Source organism: Protopterus annectens, chromosome 8.part0 (assembly GCF_019279795.1).
Source record: "Protopterus annectens isolate FY-2018-M chromosome 8.part0, PAN1.0, whole genome shotgun sequence".
NCBI lineage: Eukaryota > Metazoa > Chordata > Ceratodontiformes > Protopteridae > Protopterus > Protopterus annectens.
Genome location: NC_056741.1, coordinates 1,895,289,058 through 1,895,312,478, shown reverse-complemented (window position 1 = coordinate 1,895,312,478; position 23,421 = coordinate 1,895,289,058). Strand labels below are relative to the sequence as shown.

The window sequence follows — 23,421 nt, the reverse complement described above, 5'->3', positions numbered from 1 at the left end:
TGCATGTTGACAATCATTTGTTTGGCCTTTGACCATCATCTCTCTGCTGTCATTGTTCCATTGGACTCAGCCCTCATTAGACCAATCATTCAGTTCAGATCCCCCATCAGTATGTTCCTGACCAGGCATCTGCAACTATTGGAGCATTCACAGATGTTTCTCACAAAAGGTAATATATGGTATAGACAATATGTCGTACACTATGCAAACCGCCTCAAAGCCTTAAACAGTCTTTTGCTGAAAAGTGATCTATGCTTGACATTTAAAGCATCCTGTGGTAGTACCCTTATGGTACTGTTGCATATCTGCAAAACAAATGGCATTAGAAACACCTGATCTAAGGACCTAAACCTCATCTACAACATAAATAAGACGTGTTGAAGAGACTAGTGTTCGTCTCAGAGACTATCCTTTCATTGAAACAGGGTTTGCATCCATCTAAAGCATGTTCCTCCTTGCACTTAAGTGTATCTTGGATCCGTGGATGGGGAATCACAGATTTACCTGTGGTCTGCCACCTGTGTCCTTGTTAAAAAGAGGAGGCTTGTAAATGCTCGACCACTTATACCAAGCTATAACCCCTATAAAATCAGTGGTATCAGAAGTTGTCAGATACATTTGGGAAGCATGGCCAGGCTTAAAAAGTCCCTTTAGGGTTGTTAGCATAGTAATCATCTCTGTACCTTATATGCTTTGATATCCACTGGTTTAGGAAGTTGATATATTCCTCCATATCTGGTCTGTGAACAGTATATATTAGCTAATGCCCTAGTAATTTCTTTATCAAGTTGGAACTCCTCCATCAGTTGCTGGTCAGTTAGCCGATGGTGTGTTATCCTCTGCTTGTAACTCTTCAGATCACAGTACCTGCTGCTACATCATGTTTCAGAGTAGAGGCTAGTGGTGCTTATGAGCATCAGATGCTGCTGCTGTCGCAGCATATCTGTCAGGTGCAGCCCCATGGCCATGAATCACAGCCTGCCACATCTCATTATGCACTCATTAGACTATTCTGCATTGGCTCATGAGCCTTTAGTGTTGTCTTCTTCTGTGTATTGTTCTGTTGTTTGGTGCCTTTGATTTTGGCACAGTACATACAGCAAGTATTTTGTCTAATGAGGAACGTATCAGTTGCTAATATACAAGTTCTCACAAGTGTGTAAATGACCACTTTGTGTGCTGTGTGTGTATATATAGACATGTACACATTTATATAAATTGGACTTTTAGTTGTGATCCTTAGAATTACAAGAGTGTAAGGGGTGAATGCTAGAAAAGATGCATTAATTCCAGGGTCCAATGTTGATATTTTTTGGATATTTTCTTCTTCAAAGTACAGTGATCTCAGAGTAGATGTATATAATAAACGAGAGGGTGTGGGTTGCAGTGGCTAAGCTTTATAATTTGTTCTGATGATGAAATCACACTTTTGTTTTGTACATGTGAGACTGTCAAGATTTGCAATATTGATGTATATACTAAATATGCGTGTACACACACACACACACACACACACACACACACACACACTGTAGCATAGCAGTGGCTGGTCCATTTACAGTGATTGATGGTCTATTTAAACTACTAAACAGAAATGGAGAAAGGTTTGATTTAATGAGGAACAGTTTCGCACCGGGATAATTAAACCCAAGTGCCATGATTTAGGGCAGATTCATGACCTTTGGATCTGAAGAGAGTCCTGAGAGGCACCTAGAAAGAAGTACATGTAATAAAAGGGGGAAGGAAGGCAATATGGAGGGTATCTCTGTGGGGAAGGGTTGTGAATCTCTCTCGTTGTAATGGCAGTGGTTTATTCCTGCCTGTGTGGAAGAAGATATTTTGGTTTATCCCTGTTAGTGGATGTGCCAAGAGTGATGGTGTGTTTTTGTGAAGCCCATGTAACTACTTTTCACTTGTTTTCCCAGCTACTAGGTCAGAACTCTCTCTATATAAGGGATCACTGCATATGAATGTAAAGAAATACTGATTTTGACTTAAACCATGAAAAGGCTGCAGAATGGAAACCTGAAAAGAGAATTGATTTTGAGCATAGACTGAAACTGATATGAACTGCGTTTCCCTCTTTTCTGAACTTTATTTTATAGTAAATGAAAGTTTCAAACTGGAAAGCTGGCTCCAGTAATTATTTTGCTTGTCACAAGCAAAACAATATACTACAGCAAACACACACACACACACACAAACACTGTCACTTCACTGAGGTGGATATGTTATTGCAGATAGCGCTGCCCTTTCACAAAATATACTGTTACTGACATGGGAATCATTGAATATGGCAGATTAGTGATTTTCTAGACCTGCCCTTTTAATGTCTGCTGTTAAAAACTAAAGAAATGTGTCAGGTTTAATATATGACTTAATTTTTTTTTATGGAAACCTCAGCATGCCAAACAGTAAGGCTTGACCCTTTAAAAATAAGTTTCATGTGCCCCCTCTTTCCTGAACATGTTTGCATCATTATCAGTCACCTATGAGCTTTTGTATGTGTGGGTCATTGTTTGGGTTTAGCTATAATGCAACTGTGGACATTTTAAATATTCATACTTTTTCTGCAGCAATTTGTTTATGCTACTGACAAGTGTGGAGCCTTTGACTTTCTAGTTGTTTGATGTGTCATCTGCAGGAAGTGAGGAATGATGCCTTCCAGCTGTTACTGGTTCCTTGTTGATGCAACCTTTTGGAGTGGATGCTGTGTACTGGCTGCCTTTGTGTTTGCTCATCATTTTAAAGGTTGTTTTGTTGACATGTAAAGTTTGGTGTGGTTTGCAATATGTCTAAACTCTCCCTAATTTCTGTGCAGGTGATATATCCTCTATAATCCATTAATGCTAGGCTGTTGGCATTCCCCTCATCAAGGTTTGCTTAGGGCCACCAGGAAGGTTTATTGTAAATCCCGTGCATACTTTCATGCTATGTTTTCTGTGCTTCTGTTGTACTGTTATTTATGAGTGGTTCTTTTTCCTTTTTGGGATATATTTGGAATGGAATTGTTGTAAACCATGTGCCTTTCCTGGCAATGTCTTAAAAAGGTACTTAGGATGGCCTTTTTTTAAATCCTGTAGATCACTTGATGTTTTGGTTCTGTTGAAAGTCAGTCTGTCTGCATGTATGCTCATTCAACATACAAAATGTTAAAATACTTTTTGCTATACTTTTAATGTTACATGAAATGGTATCTGAAAAATCTCCTTTTCATACTACAGTAGTGTTTGCTTCCCATTTGCATTGTTATGAGCTCTCTGTAGATGAAACATTATTGCGTGTTAGTTAGATAATGCAGTAGAAGAACTTGTTAAGTAGGTCAGTTTTTTTTCCAACAACATTAGTTGCATAATTCTTGGCAACTATTTTTGTAACTCCACTCATCTGAAGTCATTCTTGAAAACAGTACCTAGTGAGTGTGTTCTTGTTATATTTTTGCATGTGATGTGTGCTTGTGAAAGTGCATACCTGTCAAGGTGGACTGGTATCATATCCAGGATTGCGTCCTGCCTTATGCTATTGCTTGCAGCCTGCATAGGATAGTACAGTTGTTTAAATATAAATGATTATACATTTGTTTTGTGTGTTTGTTTAGATTTTTTTGCATTAATTCTGTTTTCTGAGTGTTATGCTAATTATTACGACAGGGTTACGTAAGCGTACCATCTTTCCATTAGATGTGTAGTTGTCAGGTTTGCTTTCGTTCAGGTTTAGAGAGTCACCCCCCCCCCCCAAGTAGATTGTAGGGTTGCTGCTAGGTGGCCATATCATTTACTTCCCCACTGGATTTTTAATGAAGGTTCTCTTGCTCTGAGTACCGATTCACTGACTGCTTTGGCAGTCATCCATCCTATGTGCAGTTTTTAAGATGTTTGTTTCCCTTATCCCTTAATAGTGCATGTATTCAGCGAGTGATCAAAATCACATTGGTTCCTGTCCACAGTGACTGATGTCCACCTACTAACTCATTTCAAGCCTGAAAAATTAAGCCATTCTCAAGTAAGAGTTGAGCAGCATGCCGTATTGGTCAGTTGCGGGTATCCCCCAGAGTGAGCAAGCTATCACTACAGTACTTAATCCTACCAAGCTCAATTATTTTTCTGTGAACCAGACTTGCTCTGGAATTGAAATTTGACTTGTACATTTATGCCCAGAGTCTGCGCTGGCTGCTGCCACGGTGTTATTTTCATTTTTTAGTTTTCTTATCCATTATATCCTGGGAATAAGTAACTCTTTGTTCAGCCTTGCAGTTCCAAATGACATAGTTTCAAGAAAAAAAGAATAATTGTCAAAAGTGACATTGCAGTGTATGTTCTCTCTTTGAGTGCTTTGCCCCATGTCCTAACTGCACTCCCCTTGTGTTCACAGCAATTTGAAAGGAAGAGTAAACTCCCTTAAAGCTGGCCTGCTGGTGCACAGGATTTTTCCTCTATGTGATGCCATTGACTAGGGTTTGGTGATAAGTCCAGATAGCTGAAATGCCAGCTATGGGAGCTTCTTTCTGGGAAGAATGATGTGAACATATAGTCACTTTAATAGGGCCTTCCCATGGTAGCTGGCACAGCAGCAAGGGCTCTGTACTAATGGTAACAGTGTGGCATGTACTACAGTAGGATGCATGCTTTGTGGAATAGACAAATTAAAAATCTGAAGAGGGATTCTTTCAGGCATACCCCACTGTGTGTATATTCAGCCTTCCAACGATGCACCAGTCCTTTCCCATACCTTAGCCATGCCAGATAGGTCACAGCCCAGTGACCAGTAAAGCCGCATTCCCTGGAGATGTCTGCTTTCAAGGGACTCACTAAGGGGGTCATCTGGTAGTACTGATCTTTGATAGGGGAATGCATTGCAGAGACATCATTGGGATCAGGAAGTTGGTACTATTCCGTCATGACCAGGGATATGAGTTGGGCATGGGGTTCAAAAGAATGAGGATAGTTGAACTATATAAAAGCATGTTAAGCTGAAGAATTAAAACCCACCCCCTCTTAGAAACTAATAAGTTGGAATTTTTCCATCCTGATGAAACTTAACTGATGCATCTGCATTGGGGTCCATTGAAAAGTTTGTGAGTTTATAAAGCATGTTATTTATAGGTTATTTTGGCATTCCCAGGTGTACATGTATGCCTGTTCAAATTAGCCTGCTGATCTGTACTGGAAATGCAAGACTCTGTGCTTGTGAGTCTTGGCATTTCTAAAAATGAAACCATGATGCCAGCAAAAACAGTGAATTCCTAGAGTCACCATTAGATCTTTAACATGATTTTGTGGGGAGCACTGATGCCGAGTACCCCCTCCCCCAAGCATGCACCCTCCACATGCCCTCTTCCACTTATGTTTACTAGTGCTGAGCTCACTGAACCTTAGAGTAGTGGGAAAGCACTAAGATGCTACAGTTGCAGGCTTGGTATTCAGTTCTCCACATTTCAACATGCAGTTCCGTGGATCCCAAACACAGTCCTCAGGATAGCAACACACATCGGTGGTCTGTGCATCTATAAATTGTGTATGAGTGTGTGCAGTTTATACTAGGTCTGTGCATTCATAAATTGTGTATGAGTGTGTGTAGTTTATACTGGGTCTGTGCATTTATAAATTGTGTAAAAGTCTGTTTAGTTTATACCAGGTCTGCGCATGCATAGCTTGTGTATGAGTGTGTTTTGTGTATAGAAGGTCTGCACGTGCATACCTTGTGTATGAGTGTCTTTAGTTTATACTAGGTCTGCACATGTAAATTGTGTGCAAGTACATTTAGTTTATACTAGGTCTGTGCATGCATAAATTGTGTACAAATGTGTTTAGTTTATAGTCTATCCTTATTAAGTAGGCTATATGTGGTGCATTGTTTGGATGTTATCCATAGTGGTGCCTTTGAATATGAAGGGTACTTATGTATGGGGAAAAAAAGATAACAGTGAAATTGGTATCTGTATTTGAAGCTGTGGTCCACTATTAAAGCTGAATTAAGAGAAAATCTGTCCTATACTTAAAGGGCCTGGAGTGAATGATAACGTTGTGGTCATAAGACTTGCACTTGCGATGACTCTCTGGATGGTTCTTTTGCTGACTTTAATGAAAGTGCTGTAGTTAGTTATTTCTGACCAGAGTGGTCAGTAATGTCCTTCCACTAAGTGTAAGCTTACCCCATTCCTGAACCTATGTTCATTATCATTGCTATTGTATCTCCAGCTGTTGCATATTTTCATCTATTTGACTTGTGTACCATAATATAATTTATATAGTATATGATAAATGTATTTACTATTTATGTTTCAATATTACCTGAAAAGTAATGCTTAAAATGTAAGTTTTGTTTTACTGTAGTTCTTTGTAAAAATGTATTTTATGTGGAAGTTGTCTCTCCAGGCCTCCATGAAAATGGGACTTGTGCCCAGTTGGACTTTCCCAGTAAACAAAAGTAAATAAAATAAATGCCCTGAATCAATCTATGCAAAGAATGTTTATCCTTCTGGCGCATAACTCCTAAGATACATATGAAGTGATCTTTGGGGTTAGTAACACTTTACTCAAGCTGTCAGATTGCTGTTAAAAGAAAACTGACGTGGTTTGAAGTGTTTCATTATTTGTGGCTTGTTCTACTGTTATGTAGTGTACCAGAATCACTTCAAATGCTGCTTATTACAATTTAAAATATTTTTCACAGAATAGACTTCATGACACTTGGCACACTGATGTGATTGTGTTTTACAACTTCCATTTCTGTTTTCTGGAAAACAAATTTAAGTCTCTCATATGGATCACACTAGACATTAGGAATTGAGGTATTTTTGTTGTTTGCATATTAAGGCAGTAGTGTGAATTATAGGCACCTTACACATTCATCTAGACTTTATAGAGTTATCAGTCTATTGCATAATCATGTGCCACTGACGACTGCTACTGCAAAGCTCTTCCAAGAAACATTCAAGTTGCTTCTGCTATTCCACAGTGTCTACATTGGAAAGATGTGTATTTTTTTAATAAAACCATGTTTTATGTGAAAATGAAAATGTGCTATTTACTACTGCACAATCCCCATGTGTGGTGCACTTATTATTTTTGCTGATGTAACCAGTTTATAGTCAAATGTTTATACAATACTAATAAACTAGCTTCATGTCAATCAGTGTTTACATTTATATTTCAATAACTTTACATTATTAAGCAATTGAATCCATATACTGTAAATAGCCATTCTATCTAGTCTTAATATTAAATTTAACTTAACATTGTCCCTTAAACAAAAGCACTTAACATATAAGTTAAGTATTTACAATATAATTTGATGTCAGGAATTAATTAATGATCGTATTATTTTATTTTCACTATATTACACATCTCATCAATTGGGCCAGTGGCTTCACGCCTTGTATTATAGTCTAAAGTATTAAATAGATGCATATCCTAGGTGCTTTCTCTTAAAATGTGATTTTTCCTGTCTTTAAATGGCTTCTCTTTCAGACAAAATATTGGAAAATTCCAGTGTGTGTATTACAAATGACGTACAAAACATAACTTATATTGATGCATGGTGTGACGCTGTCCTCACATGTTTTCATGGTTCTCACCTTTGTGTAGTGTCGTTTTGATATGTAATCTTGCCCAAGAACCATATTTTGCTACAGCTGTGTATATTCCTCTTCATTCTGCCTCATTTTCATTACAGCAGAGAACCAAAATACAAGCATACATTTCTCTAAGTAAATGCCCTCATTTGGTATTATATGATATCTTGGCCCTCCAGATGTTTTCCTTATTTTCCTATAGTGTTCTACTCTCAGGCTGCAACTAGACATCCTTGTTGAAAGGCTGTAACTTCTTCCATAATATTCTTTATATCTTGTCTCAGTGCTTTTGGAGAAATAAATGCTGCAGACAGTGTAATTTTCACAACGTGATAACAGCCTGTCACCACTATAAATCTTCTCTGCCTATCCTTTGCTCCTCAGTCTTTTGATCATCTTTTTAATTAACATTCAGATCACTTTCTTTAGTCTTTTTAATTGACGTTCAGATCACTTTCTTTACCTTTTCTTCTATTGCAGCAAATGAATTCTCATTCTAACTTTTCTTTACAAATCTTTCATGATATTCATGATTCAGGTGAGTTTCTTATTACATTATTATCTGTGTATTACTTCTGGAAATGTAGGCCGTCATCTTGTCCTGTTTTTTTCCTTGTCCACCAAGTCATTAACGTTCCTGTCTAGTGAGTGAGGCTTTAACATAATAGTTCCATATGGTGTTTGGCTTTCTGTTACAAACTGATTCTTCAAGGTCTGTTTCCATCATTTTTGTGGCACTTTATTTTTGTGTAGAATGTATCCCAACTATTTTTTTATTAAAACAATATACATTTTATTCCATACCAAAAATAAATGCATAACAAAGTCCAGTAAATATGAGCTATATACAGATTTTCTTAACGCAGTAGAGCTAGCAGTGTGTAAAACAGCAATGTGAAAACTTTCTAGTCTTTTTTAATCAAACTTAAATTTGGAGTTACTCATTTGGCCCGGAGAACACCTATTTTATAAATCACAAATGTGTTTTTTCTTTCATGTGCCTACATCTAGCAAATGAAATGTTGTATTTCTGAATCTGTCCCTCTGGCCTTGTGCTAAACGTCATTTAGTGTATTTATCCCTTTAAATTTGCATTAATATCTGCAGCTTGTTTATTTCTGCAACTAGTGGACTTTTTTGTAACATTTCCCCTCTAACTTCATTAGTTACTTCAAATGGTGCTAACTATTTTTTCAAAAGGTCAAACATGTTATGTAGCCATGCAAACAGCTCTGTCCTCCTGAAATCAAGCACAGCTCACCAAGGAAGGTAGTCTTCATTTTGTTAGCACTACAGACAAGAATAGTCAATCCGCAGAGTGAAAGTCTGAAGTCTTACAACTAATATGACTTTAACCAAACAGCATACATTATATGGTAACAGTAAATCATTGCCCATACATATATTCCTCCTGCATTTAAACTACTTTCCTTTTTATTCATTATTTCTTTTTCCCCTTTCTTTGTCCACTGTCCTAGAGCCTTTCTTGAAAGGGACATACAGATTTCAGTTTGAAAACTGTTGTGACTCTCATCAGACAACATGCAGTATAGCTCCTACTTCACTTAAATACAAACTTTTATTGTTAAGTGCAATTTAAGATGCAATACTTGTATATTAATCAAATAGTTATTTTGTCTCTGATACTTAGATTTCAGTGGTTTTAAATTATCATTCATAGTGCAACTCGCATTTATATGTCGCATCATTTCCCATGTAACTCTACATCCATTGTGAATACTGTCCTCACTTCATGCTCCCACTGCATTGTTTTTTTAATGAAATCTCTCACTTTTTTGAGAACTATTTCACCTCCTTTGTTTTGTCCCTCATTTTGTTTTTCTTAAACAGGAAAGGGCTTTGCAGGGAATGTTTTCCCTTTGCTTTTCTGTATTTATTGACATCACTTATAACCTCACTGTCTTATGTTGCCTCTGCACTTTCTTTGTATTTATCAGTTCATCTTGTGCCTGTTTAAGCATCTGTGTATGTTTTAAGCCAGGTGGGTAGAAGGCTCAAAGTAATACAGGATGCAGTAACCAGAAATGAAGTTTCATTTCTCCACAGAGTCTCATGGAAGGAAGAAAAACATTTCTGCTAGTTTGTATTTGTAATGAATTATCATTTGTCTATATAGAGCCTTGTATAATAAATGTGCACGCACACACAACATACTGGTTTACTGTTGCTCATCGAATGACCAGATATTGACATTGACAATATTGACATTGTAAATGTCAATATGCTATGCATGCACCAAGCAACAGCGTTGGTGGGTGCAAACTTATAACCCAAAAATTAAGTAAAAACAGCATATTTTCAGGGGGGAAGCCGCCACTCCCCATTTCAGTTTTTATATACAAACTCCAAGATCACACAGTATTGGGGGAAGGGCATATTTGCCTACCCAGAATATTGTGTAGTAATACACACCTGTAAACCAGCTGTTTAATCGACAAGCTATAGAGCCAATGACATTAAGCTCCCCTATATGTATGTATGTATATATAAAATATACCATTTTCCTTTGTTTCAACCACCTTCCCCTCCCACTTTTAACCACACAGTACTGATCACTAGTCACTAGCATCACCTCTACCTTGACATCCGTGATACTTTCCACCTTGATTAGGACCTCATCCAGAATTCTGTCTGTTCTAGTAAAATTCCATACTGTCTGGTGGAGCTCTTCCTGGTTGATTTACCTCCATCACCTCCCACTTCTTTGTTTTTTTTGTTTTCTGGACCTCTGTATTTTCCAGTCTGCTCTGCTCCTGGAAGACTTTTATTCCGTCTGAATGTAATCACCCTCCTCCTACTCCCTTGATGTATTCAGGTGCTGGTACAATATACTAGTCCCCTCCTGTGTCCCTTTTGCAGCTTCCTGTTTTCCTTTTCTCTGCATGCATCAGATAAAAAAACGATTCCACCATGCCCTGAATAACCCATGCTTTTTGTCTTTCTTGCCTGCCTTCTGTCCGTTTCCTTTCTCCTCCTGGTGCCTCAGTACCTGTCATTCTGTCCTGTCTGCCTTCTGTTCATTTCCTTTCTCCTCCTGGTGCCTCAGTACTTGTCATTCTGTCCTGTCTACCTTCTGTCCATTTCCTTTCTCCTCCTGGTGCCTCAGTACCTATCATTCTGTCCTCTCTGCCTTCTGTCCACTTCCTTTCCCCTCCTGGTGCTTCAGTACTTGTTATTCTGTCCTGTCTGCCTTCTGTCCATTTCCTTTCTCCTCCTGGTGCCTCAGTACCTGTCATTCTGTCCTCTCTACCTTCTGTCAGTTTCCTTTCTCCTGCTGGTGCTTCAGTACCTGTCATTCTGTCCTCTCTGCCTTCTGTCCGTTTCCTTTCTCCACCTGGTGCTTCAGTACTTGTCATTCTGTCCTCTCTGCCTTCTGTCTGTTTCCATTCTACTCCTGGTGCTTCAGTACCTGTCATTCTGTCCTCTCTGTCTTCTGTCCATTTCCTTTCTCCTCCTGGTGCCTCAGTACCTGTCATTCTGTCCTCTCTGCCTTCTGTCCATTTCCTTTCTCCTCCTGGTGCCTCAGTACCTGTCATTCTGTCCTCTCTGCCTTCTGTCCATTTCCTTTCTCCTCCTGGTGCCTCAGTACCTGTCATTCTGTCCTCTGTGCCTTCTGTCCATTTTCTTTCTCCTCCTGGTGCTTCATTACCTGTCATTCTCTCCTACATCTATGACTCCTCTTTCCCTTCTTACTTAAAGGTAAGTTCTTGAAGTCATACATTTCTAGTTCTGCTTAAGTATTGATGTCCTTTTTGGGTTCTGATGGAGGCTGTCCATGGCACAGAGTTGGTCTATGTAAAATGGCTGTACTGGCTCAATCACTTATTATAATCCCTGATCGACTTCTCCTTTACTGTGTTGACTGTTTGCTTAGGTAACCATTATGAGGATGCTCCCTCCAGCACCTATTGTAGTATTAATGTACTGTCTCCATGACACTGTAGTTAACACCTCAACTTTTATCTTAGACATGCCACTGATGCCTAAATGTGTACTGCAGCTTGTGTCCACACTTACCTCTTTTACACGATGGCTTTTATATTACAGGACTTGTTCATGTCCTTTATATTATCTGCTGCTTTACATAGTAGTACATTTCCTGGTTTATGTTATACTAAGGTGACAGTCTGTATAAAAAATACATAATTGTGTCATGTTAGTGCTGTAGCAGGGCAAGCTTTCAGTATAGGTGGTCTTTGCATTTTCTCCTCTGATGTGTGATAATAGAATTTGTATATTAAAGTAAGGGGGATGTGGGAGATGCATATAAGAATTTGCCTCATGCAAAAGGATGTTTTATAACTGTACACTCATTAAACTGCAGGTACGCTTTGAATTTTTTGGATTCAGAAGGTCAGATGTTCCAGTTAAGGACATTGAGCTGTAAATTTGATGAATGTGTTCTGAAAACCTTGGTCAGCTCCCTACAGTTCTTACAAAGTCCAAACCAAAAGTCTGGTTTTACTGTATCATGGTCTCTTCTATCTCCCGTACCTGGTCAGTGATTTACTTGGCAACAGAGTCCTCTGTTGCCCAAACCCATTTTCAATGCTCATGGTAATCATGAATATTTCCCCTTCCATTTAGACTAAGAAAAATTGTCCTCAGTGTTCCTGCCACTCTCCTACCAGACTGTGCTACATTCCCGATATTACATTTATTTCCTCCTGACTAACTGTTTTGCCTGAGTAACCTTCCCTTCACTCTGGCTTCATTTTCCTTGTGATTGATTTTTGACTTCGTCCCCAACCACTTTGTCCTTGTTTCCATTCTAACATCTTTCTCCATATTTTCTTCCTTTGCTTACCTCATTCCTTCCTTTGTCCTCCTGTCTGTTGCCGTGGTTACCTCTACTCAAAATGCATGTTCCACTGGCTTACTTAACCCTTGCCTGTTCTCTGCCTACTCCTACTTTTTTCCCACACAGTGTTGTCTCCTGTTATCCTGCTTTCTACAACTTTGTAGACTTTGAAAATAGTAACAATTTTACCATCTGTGTTCCCTTCCTGTCCCTGAAGTTCCCCATTTTCCTACGTGCCATAACTTCAGCTACCTTATTTTCTGTGGGTCTTTCCTTTTTGCCTATTTCTTATGCATTCTAAATGCTTGTCCATGTCTTTTTTTCCACACTGTCACATTTCGCATACTTCTCAACCTGTAGACAATGAAAACAGATACGAAGGCTAAAAGTCTGAGCACATAATTTGCATAAAATTTGAGTAGTGAATACCACACGACTGTTCTCACTTCTAGTAAGATTGTGAGATATATGTCAGAAGCACACATTTAAAAAACTGAGAGTGACACACAAGACGCAACAATTTAATGTCCATGTAATTTCATGTGTTGTGTCACATGTTGGGGGAATGGATGTTTACTGACATAATGACTGCATATACTGACTGTAAGGAGGAAACTGATGCGGAATAAGGTGAAGTCCCAAGACTGAAAAAACTCCCTTATCAGCCTCAACAAAAAGTTGAGACCCCTCATCAAATCCTCTAAAGCTAGCTATGAAAACAGAATTGCAGCAGATAGTAAAGACAACCACAAGGCCTTCTATAGTTATATAAAGAATCTCCACGGCAATACCCAGATTTGCTCTGAGCTACTGCACAATGGCACCTCCTTTACCGAGCCAACAGATATTGCCAATGTACTGGCCGACCGATTCTGTGCCAACTTTACCCCTCTCACCCCCAAGGGATCAGTCACAATACCAGTAGATTGCCAGGCACCCAGTATTACTGCTGCACAGGTTAAAACAGCACTGTCCAAGGCCAAGAATACAGCTTCTATGGGACTTGACAATATCCCTGGCTATGTTCTACATGAACTACAGCATGAACTGGCACCTCACCTGTGTGCCCTGCTCAATCACAGCCTCACTTCAGGCTTTGTCCCTACCAAATGTCACACTGCTACAGTCATCCCTCTCCACAAAGGAGGAGTGACTACAGATCCTGGGAACTATCGCCCCATTAGCCTGAAAAGTCTGATATGCAAAGCTATGGAACACATCATCATGGACCTAATAAACAAGGATATAGGGAATCTCCAAACTCTGGATCCTACACAGTTTGGTTTTGTGAAGGGTAGATCATGCCTGCTCAACTTAGTCAACTTTGAGTCAGTCACCAGAGCTGTGGATGAAGGCAAGGTGGTTCATACAGTATACCTTGATATGGCCAAGGCCTTTAATACCATTCCCCACTCAGGAATCATAGAAAAACTCACTAAGCTAGGCATCAACCCCTATATCACTAGGTGGGTTGCAAACTGGCTCACAGGTAGAACCCACAGTGTGAAAGTAGCTGATTCCAAGTCAGACTGCCAACCAGTCATGAGTGGAGTCCCACAGCTTTCGGTCCTGGGTCCTCTCCTGTTTGGTATCTACTTCTCTGAAGTCCAGGCCAACACGAAGGGATTCTGGCTGATGAGGTTCGCAGACCATTGCAAGTTGGGAGTTATTATTAACTCCCCGAGTGATGTTGACATCCTACAGAAAGGCCTCACTGAGACCAATGACTGGTGTTAGAACCATGGCCTTAAGCTCATTGCCAAAAAAATGTCGTCATCCCCTTTGGGAAAAACCCAGTTCCCATGAATTACCACATCGATGGTAGTCCACTGAACACAGAAGGCATTATCAGAGATCTGGGAACACAGGTTGTGACAGCAGCTTCTCTTTTGACCACCACATTGCCACTGTGGTCAGAAAGTCCTTCTGTGTGGCACATCTCATTACTAAGGGTTTTGCATCCAGGAAGAAAGAGGTCATTGTCTCCCTCTGCTCTTCCCTCATTAGGCCAATCATTGAGTACAATGCCCCATTTGGCATGTAACTCGCTAAACACCTGCAACAACTGGAGAGGCCGCAAAAGTACCTTACAAAGAGGATTCTAGGCCTTAAACATTTGTCCTGTATGGACAGACTAAAAAAAACCTCCCAACTATTCTCAGTCTCATATCACCTACTTAGAGGCGATCTCTGCATGACTTACAAAGCCATGTCTGACCCAGCTTTGTTTGAAATGCTACATCTAAAGAAATCCCAATCCCTCTGCACCACACACTCCAGAGACCTCAACCTCATTACCACAGTCAACAGAATATGCTGGAGGGACAGGTTCATAACCCAGAGACTGCCCGTGTTCTGGAATAGACTTTCCCATACATGTCAAGCAGAGCACCTCACTGACCTTATTCAAGAGAAATCTTGATGAGTGGATAGGAAGTAGAAAATTCACTCCAGTGGCTTTACTCAACAGAGGCACTGGGAACTCAGGTTGGGTGGCACAATGCCAGGGTAATCCTATGGGCTAGGCTTGTAAAGGCTCCAGGGCCTTTAGTCTACTACACACCTCTGAACCTATGATATTAAGACATAATCTTAGAAAGTCAAAATAATTTGGTGGAGGCAACTGGGATTTAGTATTAAAAACAGGGAAAGGTACTGCATTTTACAAGGCATCACTGATTGTGTGTGTGTGTGTGTGTGTGTGTGTGTGTGTGTGTGTGTGTGTGTGTGTGTGTGTGTGTGTGACTATACATTGCCTAACTCCTTGTTAAAAATAAGGGGGAAACTCATCACACTTAACAGCAAGGAGGGAAAATCTTTGCAGTGATAGTAAAAAAGCAGAATCCAACAGAGTGCTTGTTTGTATTCTAAAGGATGTTGCTAACTTGGTGTAGAAGAGGGTGGTATTTCCACTTTACAATGCTGTGCATTTTGAAATGTTCCTCAGAACCCTAAACACTCCATCTGTGGAGCGAGATAAGGTTGCTGAAATTGTACAACGCAGAATAATTTAAGTAAGATGCGAATGTTTAGATTATGATGTCAGATTGAAAACGCTTAAAGAACACAAAGCGTGGGTATACATATTCAGAAGGAAATGAGCAAAGGCAGAGATAAAGAGTGTGTGCGTGTGTGTGTGTGTGTGTGTGTGTGTGTGTGTGTGTGTGTGTGTGTGTGTGTGTGTGTGTGGGGGGGTAGCAGAATAGGGTACAGATGGATTCTTGAACATCACAGATTCAGATGGCAGTTGAGATGGCATTGTGTCACCCAGAAAGTAGTTAATGGATAAAATGTATTGCGTAATGATCATCAAATACTGAAGCTAATTAACTTTTTAGGCAAGCTATACAAGTTCTTATTTCTCCACCTATATGCCATTACTTTGTCTTCAACTGATAAGGCTTTATTTCTTTGTCTTTATTAAGCAGGGAAGTCCAACTGGGCAAAGCCCACTTTTAGTGGAGGCCCAGGGAGAAAAGCTCCAGCATATACATTTTTGACACTCATGACAAAACAATTTTTTTTTACAAAGACACATTAAGTAGTTCTTAAGATATCTAGATAGACAATATACATGATATTAAATTCCAAGTATAAAACATTTAGTATGCAGACAGTTCATGTGCAGTGTGTGTGACATGCAGACATCACATAATATTTGTAAGATATGAGTAAGGAGATTTACAGTATAAATGTTTGGTATAAATAAAATTGAGATAAGGAGTGTGAAACATTAGTCCATAGAGTGATGGTTAAAGCTAGAGGAGGGAGAGGGACATTGTTTAGTTGATGAGTCTAGGATACTGGGGGTATTTATGTAGAAAGATCCTATAAAATTCAGTATGCAAGCGGGCATCTGGGTGTAGCTTTGTTGCATACTTACTGTTATTAGTCTGTTTAATGTTTTTATGTTTAATAAAAATTTATGTACAACACATTCTAAAAATAAGTACAGTAATAGCTGCTAAGTACAGCTACTGAGGAGCGAGCCCTGGACATTTGGGGTGGGGGCAGGTAAGAGTATGGGGGGGGGGAGTGTACAGGACTTATAGCAGCTGCCTTGTGAGAAAGAGGATGATGGGAGAATTAGACAGTGTTCAGTGTCTGGTGGGGACTGAGGTAGTTCATTTTATTTACTCTTGTAATGCAAAGTAGCAAGCTTCTGCCAACAAAAACTGTACAGTGCAGTATGAGAAATGAATTCTCAGGAAGAGCAAAATGTCCCCAAAGTGAAAAGATATGAAATAAATTATTTATCTTGTCTGTTTTTAACAACCAAAGTGTTATTATTTGTATGAAGTATCTTGTCCTTTGCAATGGGGCACTGATGTTGTTTCTTTACTTCTTCCTCATTCAGACTATTGCTTTCTAGAATATTAGTCTGAGATTAATTTTTATTTAATTTATCCTTTGTTGACAGAGTTAGTCCTACTAGGCTAGTGGTCTGTTTTCAGAGGAGACATGAGATTGTGTTTATACTAATAGATGAAATTTTGCCAGGGCATTGGGCTGTTTCCCTACTGTTTTTGATAAGTGCTGTGGGATCCTTTGCATCTACCTTCGCTGCCACCAACTCGTACATTAGACCTGTGCTTATTTCATTAAGGAAGGTCAGCCCAAAGAGAAAGAGAGAGAGAAAAGAACTGTACTATAGATGTTTAAATTGGCATTGATACCAATCCCCCCTTTTCCCATTTTCTACATAGGGTCAGGGTGCCACATCAGCAGTGACCATCACCTAAAGCCAATGTTCGCACTGCAAGGTTGCTTGCCCTGCCATTGTCATTCTTCCTGACCACACACATGCACCTTTGGCCAATTTAGGGTGTTCAGTCCAACTACCGATTTATTTGGAATTTATGTTATTTTGTTATATACATAAACATACATAACAGTGTGACTGTATCTGTTAAACCATGCTCACAACTATGTCAAAATCAGTGGAGGTGATTGAACTGAATTAATGCCAGCCATCTGAAGTTTCACAGCATGAGACACCACATACCTGTTCTAATAGGCAAGTGTGGGCAAACTATATTCTGACACTGTGTTTGGAGGGGAGGGGTTTAGGACTGCCTGACATACCAGGAACAAATGTCAGGAGAACCAACACCTGCTGGCATACCTCTTATAATAACAGCAGTCTAAAATGAAATGCACATAGTGTCAACCCACCCTCACCAAATTCTCCCTTTTGGAGGGGGAACTTAACTGCAACAGTATACAACTGAGTTTGAGAAGCGGTGTGTTGAAGGTTATCTGACCTAACTGTGTGGTCCTGACATGTTTTGGGGATAAAAAAAAATTACTGGAAAAAAAGTGTAAGTCTAGTACATTGTGTTTCTGCTGTAGTCTGAAGGTTAGCATCTGTTTCAGTTTATTTTAGAAAAATTGAGTAATACAACCATATTGGGAACCAGTCTAACCTGCATTCCACTAACTTAAAAACAAGTGATGTTCTGTAAAGCATTTGTCATCAAAGTGCAAGTTTGAAAGAAAAAAAGTATTTGATTTTGCCTGGTGTTGGCCAGGGTGCTCTCTGATGACCTCTGCTGGCCAGGAATGGTCATCATTTAACTTGCTTAGTATCCTTTAGAATACTTCCCAGTTAGTAAGTCTATAGTCGCTCAATGTTTCTCTCTCTCTCTCAGTCTCGTTTAGTGGTGAAGACAGCGCTGAAGCTGCTGATTGTGTTTGTGGAGTACACTGAGTCCAATGCACAGTTATTTATACAGGCAGTGAATGCTGTGGATAACAACAGAGGTAAGTAGCTGAAGAATATTTGTTCCTTTCATTATAGTTAAGTGCCATTTATTTGAGAAGATATTTGTGCTTGTGCATAGGTGCAGAAAATACAAGATAATATGTTTATAAAATACTGTGAAGTAGTCTGTGGAGTATTGATGCTTTAAAAAAATGTTTTAGCAATCAGCTGTAGCAAATTGTGCATACAGAAGTAATACAAAATTAACTATTGCGTGTTATTCTGAATTGCATCTTCGAGTATCAGTCCATGATATTTATTGATATGGAAATATGCAATGCAACATATTATGCAAAAGTGCCAAATATAGCAATGCAAGATATTATGCAAAAGTGCCAAATATTTATCAGTCAGTCATTTAGTTAGACAGGTATAATGATTATTTTGAACTTTTTCAGGCACAGCTTGCCTGAAAAAAACGAATTCATTGTGTTCTGATAATGAAAAATGCTATTTAACTTTGAAATGTACACTGTAGAATCTTATGTCTGAAATTATTCACTGTTAACATCTGCAAAGCACCTGGCAGTCTTAAGAAATTTATATAATTTTACATTTTATTCTTGTAGAAAGCCACATTTGTACATCTGTCTGCTTCTGATATTATCTGTGTATCTTCTGTACTTCTAAACTTTACTGCGGGTGCTATCCAAAGCATGCCTTAAAGTGAATGTAAATACACTAGCAGGAGGAAGTTAGTTTTTACCACTCATGTGGAGGTTTACTGCCGTACGTTATGCTCCTGCTGCTCTCAATTGTAGCACTAACGATATAGTGTTCTCTTAATGATATTCTCCTGCTGATCTCCATCATAATCCTATCGAAATGGTGTGCACTGAATGTTTTTCTTCTGCTGATCTCTGACTATTGTAGCCCTAACGATATGGGGCAAAATGAATGTTGTTATTCTACCGATCACAGACTGTCATAGTCCTAACGATGTGGTGCACACTGAATATTATTGTCCTGTTGATCTCATACTGTTGTAGCCCTAATGATACGATGTGCACTGAATGTTGTTCTCTGCTGCTCTCAGACTGTCATAGTTCTAACAATATGGTGTGGACCGAATGTTGTTTTCCTGCTGATTTTGGACTATCATAGCACTAACAATATGGTGTGCAGTGAATGTTCTCCTGCTAATCTCGGACTGTTATATCCCTAACAGTATGGTTTGCATTGAATGCTCTCCTGCTGATCTCAGACTGTCATAGCCCTAACAGTGTGGTGCGCACAGAGTGTGAACTCATGATGGGTTACTTCCACACCCATTTTAAAGCATGTGACAAGCAGCAGTGATGTTCTGGGAATAGTAGGAGCAACAGTTGTGTTGTAGTACAGTTGAGTGCACCTTGAACTGCATGAAGTTATGATGGGTTAGTATCCACACCATCTTTAAGTTAAGGAATGTAACAAGCAGCAGTGATATTCTGGGTACTATGTCGCGTGTATACTTTTAGCTGTCTACTGTATCTGGTAGTTTCATTCCACTAATTATGTCATCTGAACGTTTGCCATCAATGTGCAAATAACATAAAATGGAATTGTGCTGAAATGTATATATCAATAGTATTAGTTGTAGAGAGAATGGCACCCACCTGTATCCCATATCTCTGCACATCATATTGTTACCCAAATGAAGGCTAGGGATTAAAGTAAGTACCAGGCCCCACCTTATAAGCCTGCCATATTTGTTTTGATAACTAATGTACCTGAAATACATTATGTGAGTGTGCATGTTTATATGTCGTCATGTTCATTTCTGTGATGGGTTACCATAGTTCTCCTGCAATGTACTGCTGCAAAAGATTGAAGCTGATGTTAAAAATAGAGTATTCATCCAAAAACAAGATGGTGTGTAGTCTGCATGCAGTACTGGCAACCACAGTTCAAAAGCAAACTCAGTGATATTTGACAAAGGTGAAAAGTTTTGGTCCCACCTTGTGAAGAGCTTGCAGGTTCCTGTGTTTGAGTTCTTCTTGGAATTGATGCGAGGGATGCAAACAGTTTTACTGGATTTACATGGTGGATGTCGTATGTGTTTGCTCAAGGATTATTCACTGGCTGTTATATTTTCATTGTGTGCCTGAATGCAGGAGAAAGGTACCCTGGCTTGTAGCATCCCTTGGATCTGGATAAGGGACATCTCTACATACCCAAACTGATATAGCCGGCTTTCTAGATAACTTCCAGCAGTGGCAGACTAATTCAGAATCTATCCATAATTGTGGCTTCAAGGAGAAGACAGAAATAAGCTACCAACAGCTCAAACTTCATGTGTGAAGTTTGTAAGATTCTTTAGGCAGGTAAAAGGAAAAAAAAATTTAAGAATTTTTATTAACAGACAAGGCTGAAGCTGTACCAGTTTCATTTTGTATACAAGGTTTTCATGCTGAGCTTTTCTTATTAATTAAAGTTGCTTCCCTTTCCCCATGGTTAAACATCCCAGAGTGAGCATTGAATAGTGGGTAGTGTGGTAAGGGTGATGTACACCTCCTCATACATGGGAGACATGGAAATGGTTCCCCTTTGCAGAAAGTTAATTTTTTTTCATCTTCATTGTAACATTCTGGATTTTATTTTCATTGTTCTGTACTTCAGAGTAAATTATTCTTGTCATACAAAGCTTGGCCAGTTATTTTGCTGATAAGTTGAGTAGCTTGTTGTAAGTTTGAGCAGATCTAATCGCTGCTGCTTTTTTCACTGACTCCAAGTAAAACTGATGTTTTGAAAATGTCAGACTAAAGTTCTTTGCACTTTAAAGTTATAATGTTAGTGATCTTAATTGATTTTATTTATTTCAGTCTGTTCATGTATGTTTGCTACATTAAAATTAGTGTGTTGTGTATTTAAACTGTGTGTTATACTTAAATTTTAAAATATTTGATTTAGAAAAAAAAATCTGACATTGAATCAGGGCACATTGATCATTAAGGCTGCTGTGAGGTCAGGATTTACTTATTTACTTGCCTTTGTTTACCAGAAAAGTCTGACTGGCTAATACTCATTTTCAGCGGAGGCCTAGGGAGAAAAGCTACATTAAACACACAGTTACATTTCTGTTTACAGTTATAAAAAAACAGTACTTATAGTTGCACATTCTAAGATTTTACAGAGATAGAAGTTACTAAAGAGAAAGTCCACGTGAAACTTAGTGGATTGTACAGGCAGCAGCTACGCATAAAACTGTTTTGTCATTTTTGTGAGAGGTTGAGAGTATTCTGTTTAAGGAGAGTATTTGTAGAGTATCACACAGTGAGCACAAAGTCTTAGCCTGGTATTGAGTGATGTGCAGGGCCAGGATTGGTTAAATTGTTGTTTAAGGAGTGATTTAAAACTGTTGAGTTTGTCGGAGAGAGTTATTCATCTGGGGATACTATTCCAGAGTTAAGCAATGTATGGGGAGTAGAGCAAGTCTCCTGCAACATTATTCGACATATTTGTGAGTAGTAAGAATTTATAAACAAATAATTAGTGACCGAAAAAGCCAGAATCCAAAAAAAACACTATAAATACTCAAGAAAAACATTTATTATAAAATAACATTGACTGAGCACTTTTATCCCTCTTTCAACCCTTTTTATAAAAAATCAGTCTATTTAAACAATCATTCAATTAGTCCAACATAATAGGAAGAAGAGTGGGATGAAAGATAAAAAAGGATTTAAAAAAAAAAAATAAATCAATTATGTTTCTCAATAAAAAAAATCATACTGTCATGCTGAATTAAATAAATACATTTTTCTAAATAATATATATATATTTTCACTTTTAAAAAATATATACATTTTTGAAAACAAAACCTTAAAACTTTGCTGCCCTCAGAATTAATTCAGACTGGGTAGAGGTATGTTCATTTAATCCAGGGTGGAAAGTAGCTTGTAGTTTTAACTGCCATTTCAGTTCCTTATTTTCCAACAAAACCTGAATATCACCACCCCTAGGATTATGCACAACACGATCTATGATTCCAAAAATAAATTTGGGGAATGCAGAACATACCGCCGAGTGTTTGAACAGAGCATTATTTTCTTTTTGATTTTTAATATTGTATACATGCTTATAAATATGTCTGTGTAGAGTCATCTCAGTTCTGCCAATATAAAAACTGGAGCACCCTACACATACTACCATATAAATCCCCCATTTATTGGAACAATTCCCCTTAATAAAAACACCTTAAGACCCAGTACTGTTATTTAAATATACAAATTATTTTTCACATATATAGCAGCATTGGTTGCATGTACCACATTTTGTGGCATGTTGTATTCGGAGGAACCTTCCTGAAGTCAAGGAATAGTTGTTAAGAAATCTTTAAAATTCCTTCCAGTTTTGTATGTAAATATTGGTTTATTTCCCACCATTTATGAAATATGTGGATTAGTTTTAAAAATACTGCAATTATTTTTAAATATATTTCTAACAAATATTTAAGAACATGTTTGGAACTTAATATAGTTCCAAAAAGTTTGAGGGTTTTTAGATTTCCATTTGGGCTGAATTATGATGGTTATATGTGTATGGTTTCCATAAGGAAATGGTTATTTAGTAATCTTTTTCATGAAGTAGAACAGCTTAATGTTAAAATGAAGTATTATTTAATTTTTGAACAGTGGGAAAATTATTACAACAAATCCATTTTAAATGTTGATAAAAAATGTTAAGGGATTTGGTGCAATATGCTAAAAAGGAAGTTTGTTATCAGTAAGTGAGGAAAGGCTAGGAGATTTAAGGAACGTACTTAAACAAATGAACAGTCCCAAGAGCTTAGGAGGGATTCATAGGTTTCTTTCCCGCAACAAAGATCGAGGAATCAAAATCAAAGACATTCATATTATTTAAGAACGGGGAGAAGGATTTAACAATATCACTCCAAGCAATGGAATTAGGTCAGATTGGTACAGGTATAGTTACTTTTGATGGTATAGATTTTTTAATACCAAGGCTACCTCATTTACAATTTTACGAGTAAGCCTATAACCAAGGAACATTTTCCTTTATTTCAGAAAAAAGTTAAATTTGTTCCTGCTAATAAGTTAGATGTGGTAGATACCATTATAGTGCTTAAATTATTTTTAAGGAAATTGAATTTGTCTTTGTATATAAGGACAAGAAAGGGGTGGAAACTGTTAAGAAGGAAGGTAACTTTAGGAAAAAGGGTACCTTTAAACCACAGCTTGACCCCACATTACAAGTATTTGAAAGAGCAGTTACAGAAGAAATAATATCTTGGTAATAATAGTAGGAAGATACATCATT

At 38.3% G+C, this 23,421-nt stretch overlaps 1 protein-coding gene across 8 annotated transcripts in view; it reads left to right on the top strand.

Moving 5' to 3' along the window:
- The window catches only part of FHOD1 (formin homology 2 domain containing 1), a 1,546,190-nt gene that overhangs the window by 1,061,965 nt on the left and 460,804 nt on the right, over positions 1–23,421 (top strand). For all 8 annotated transcript variants that reach the window (XM_044081394.1, XM_044081392.1, XM_044081391.1 and 5 more), the window contains exon 7: positions 18,047–18,158. In XM_044081394.1, the coding sequence (XP_043937329.1) occupies positions 18,047–18,158 (112 nt within the window). The remainder of the gene's footprint in view (positions 1–18,046; positions 18,159–23,421) is intronic.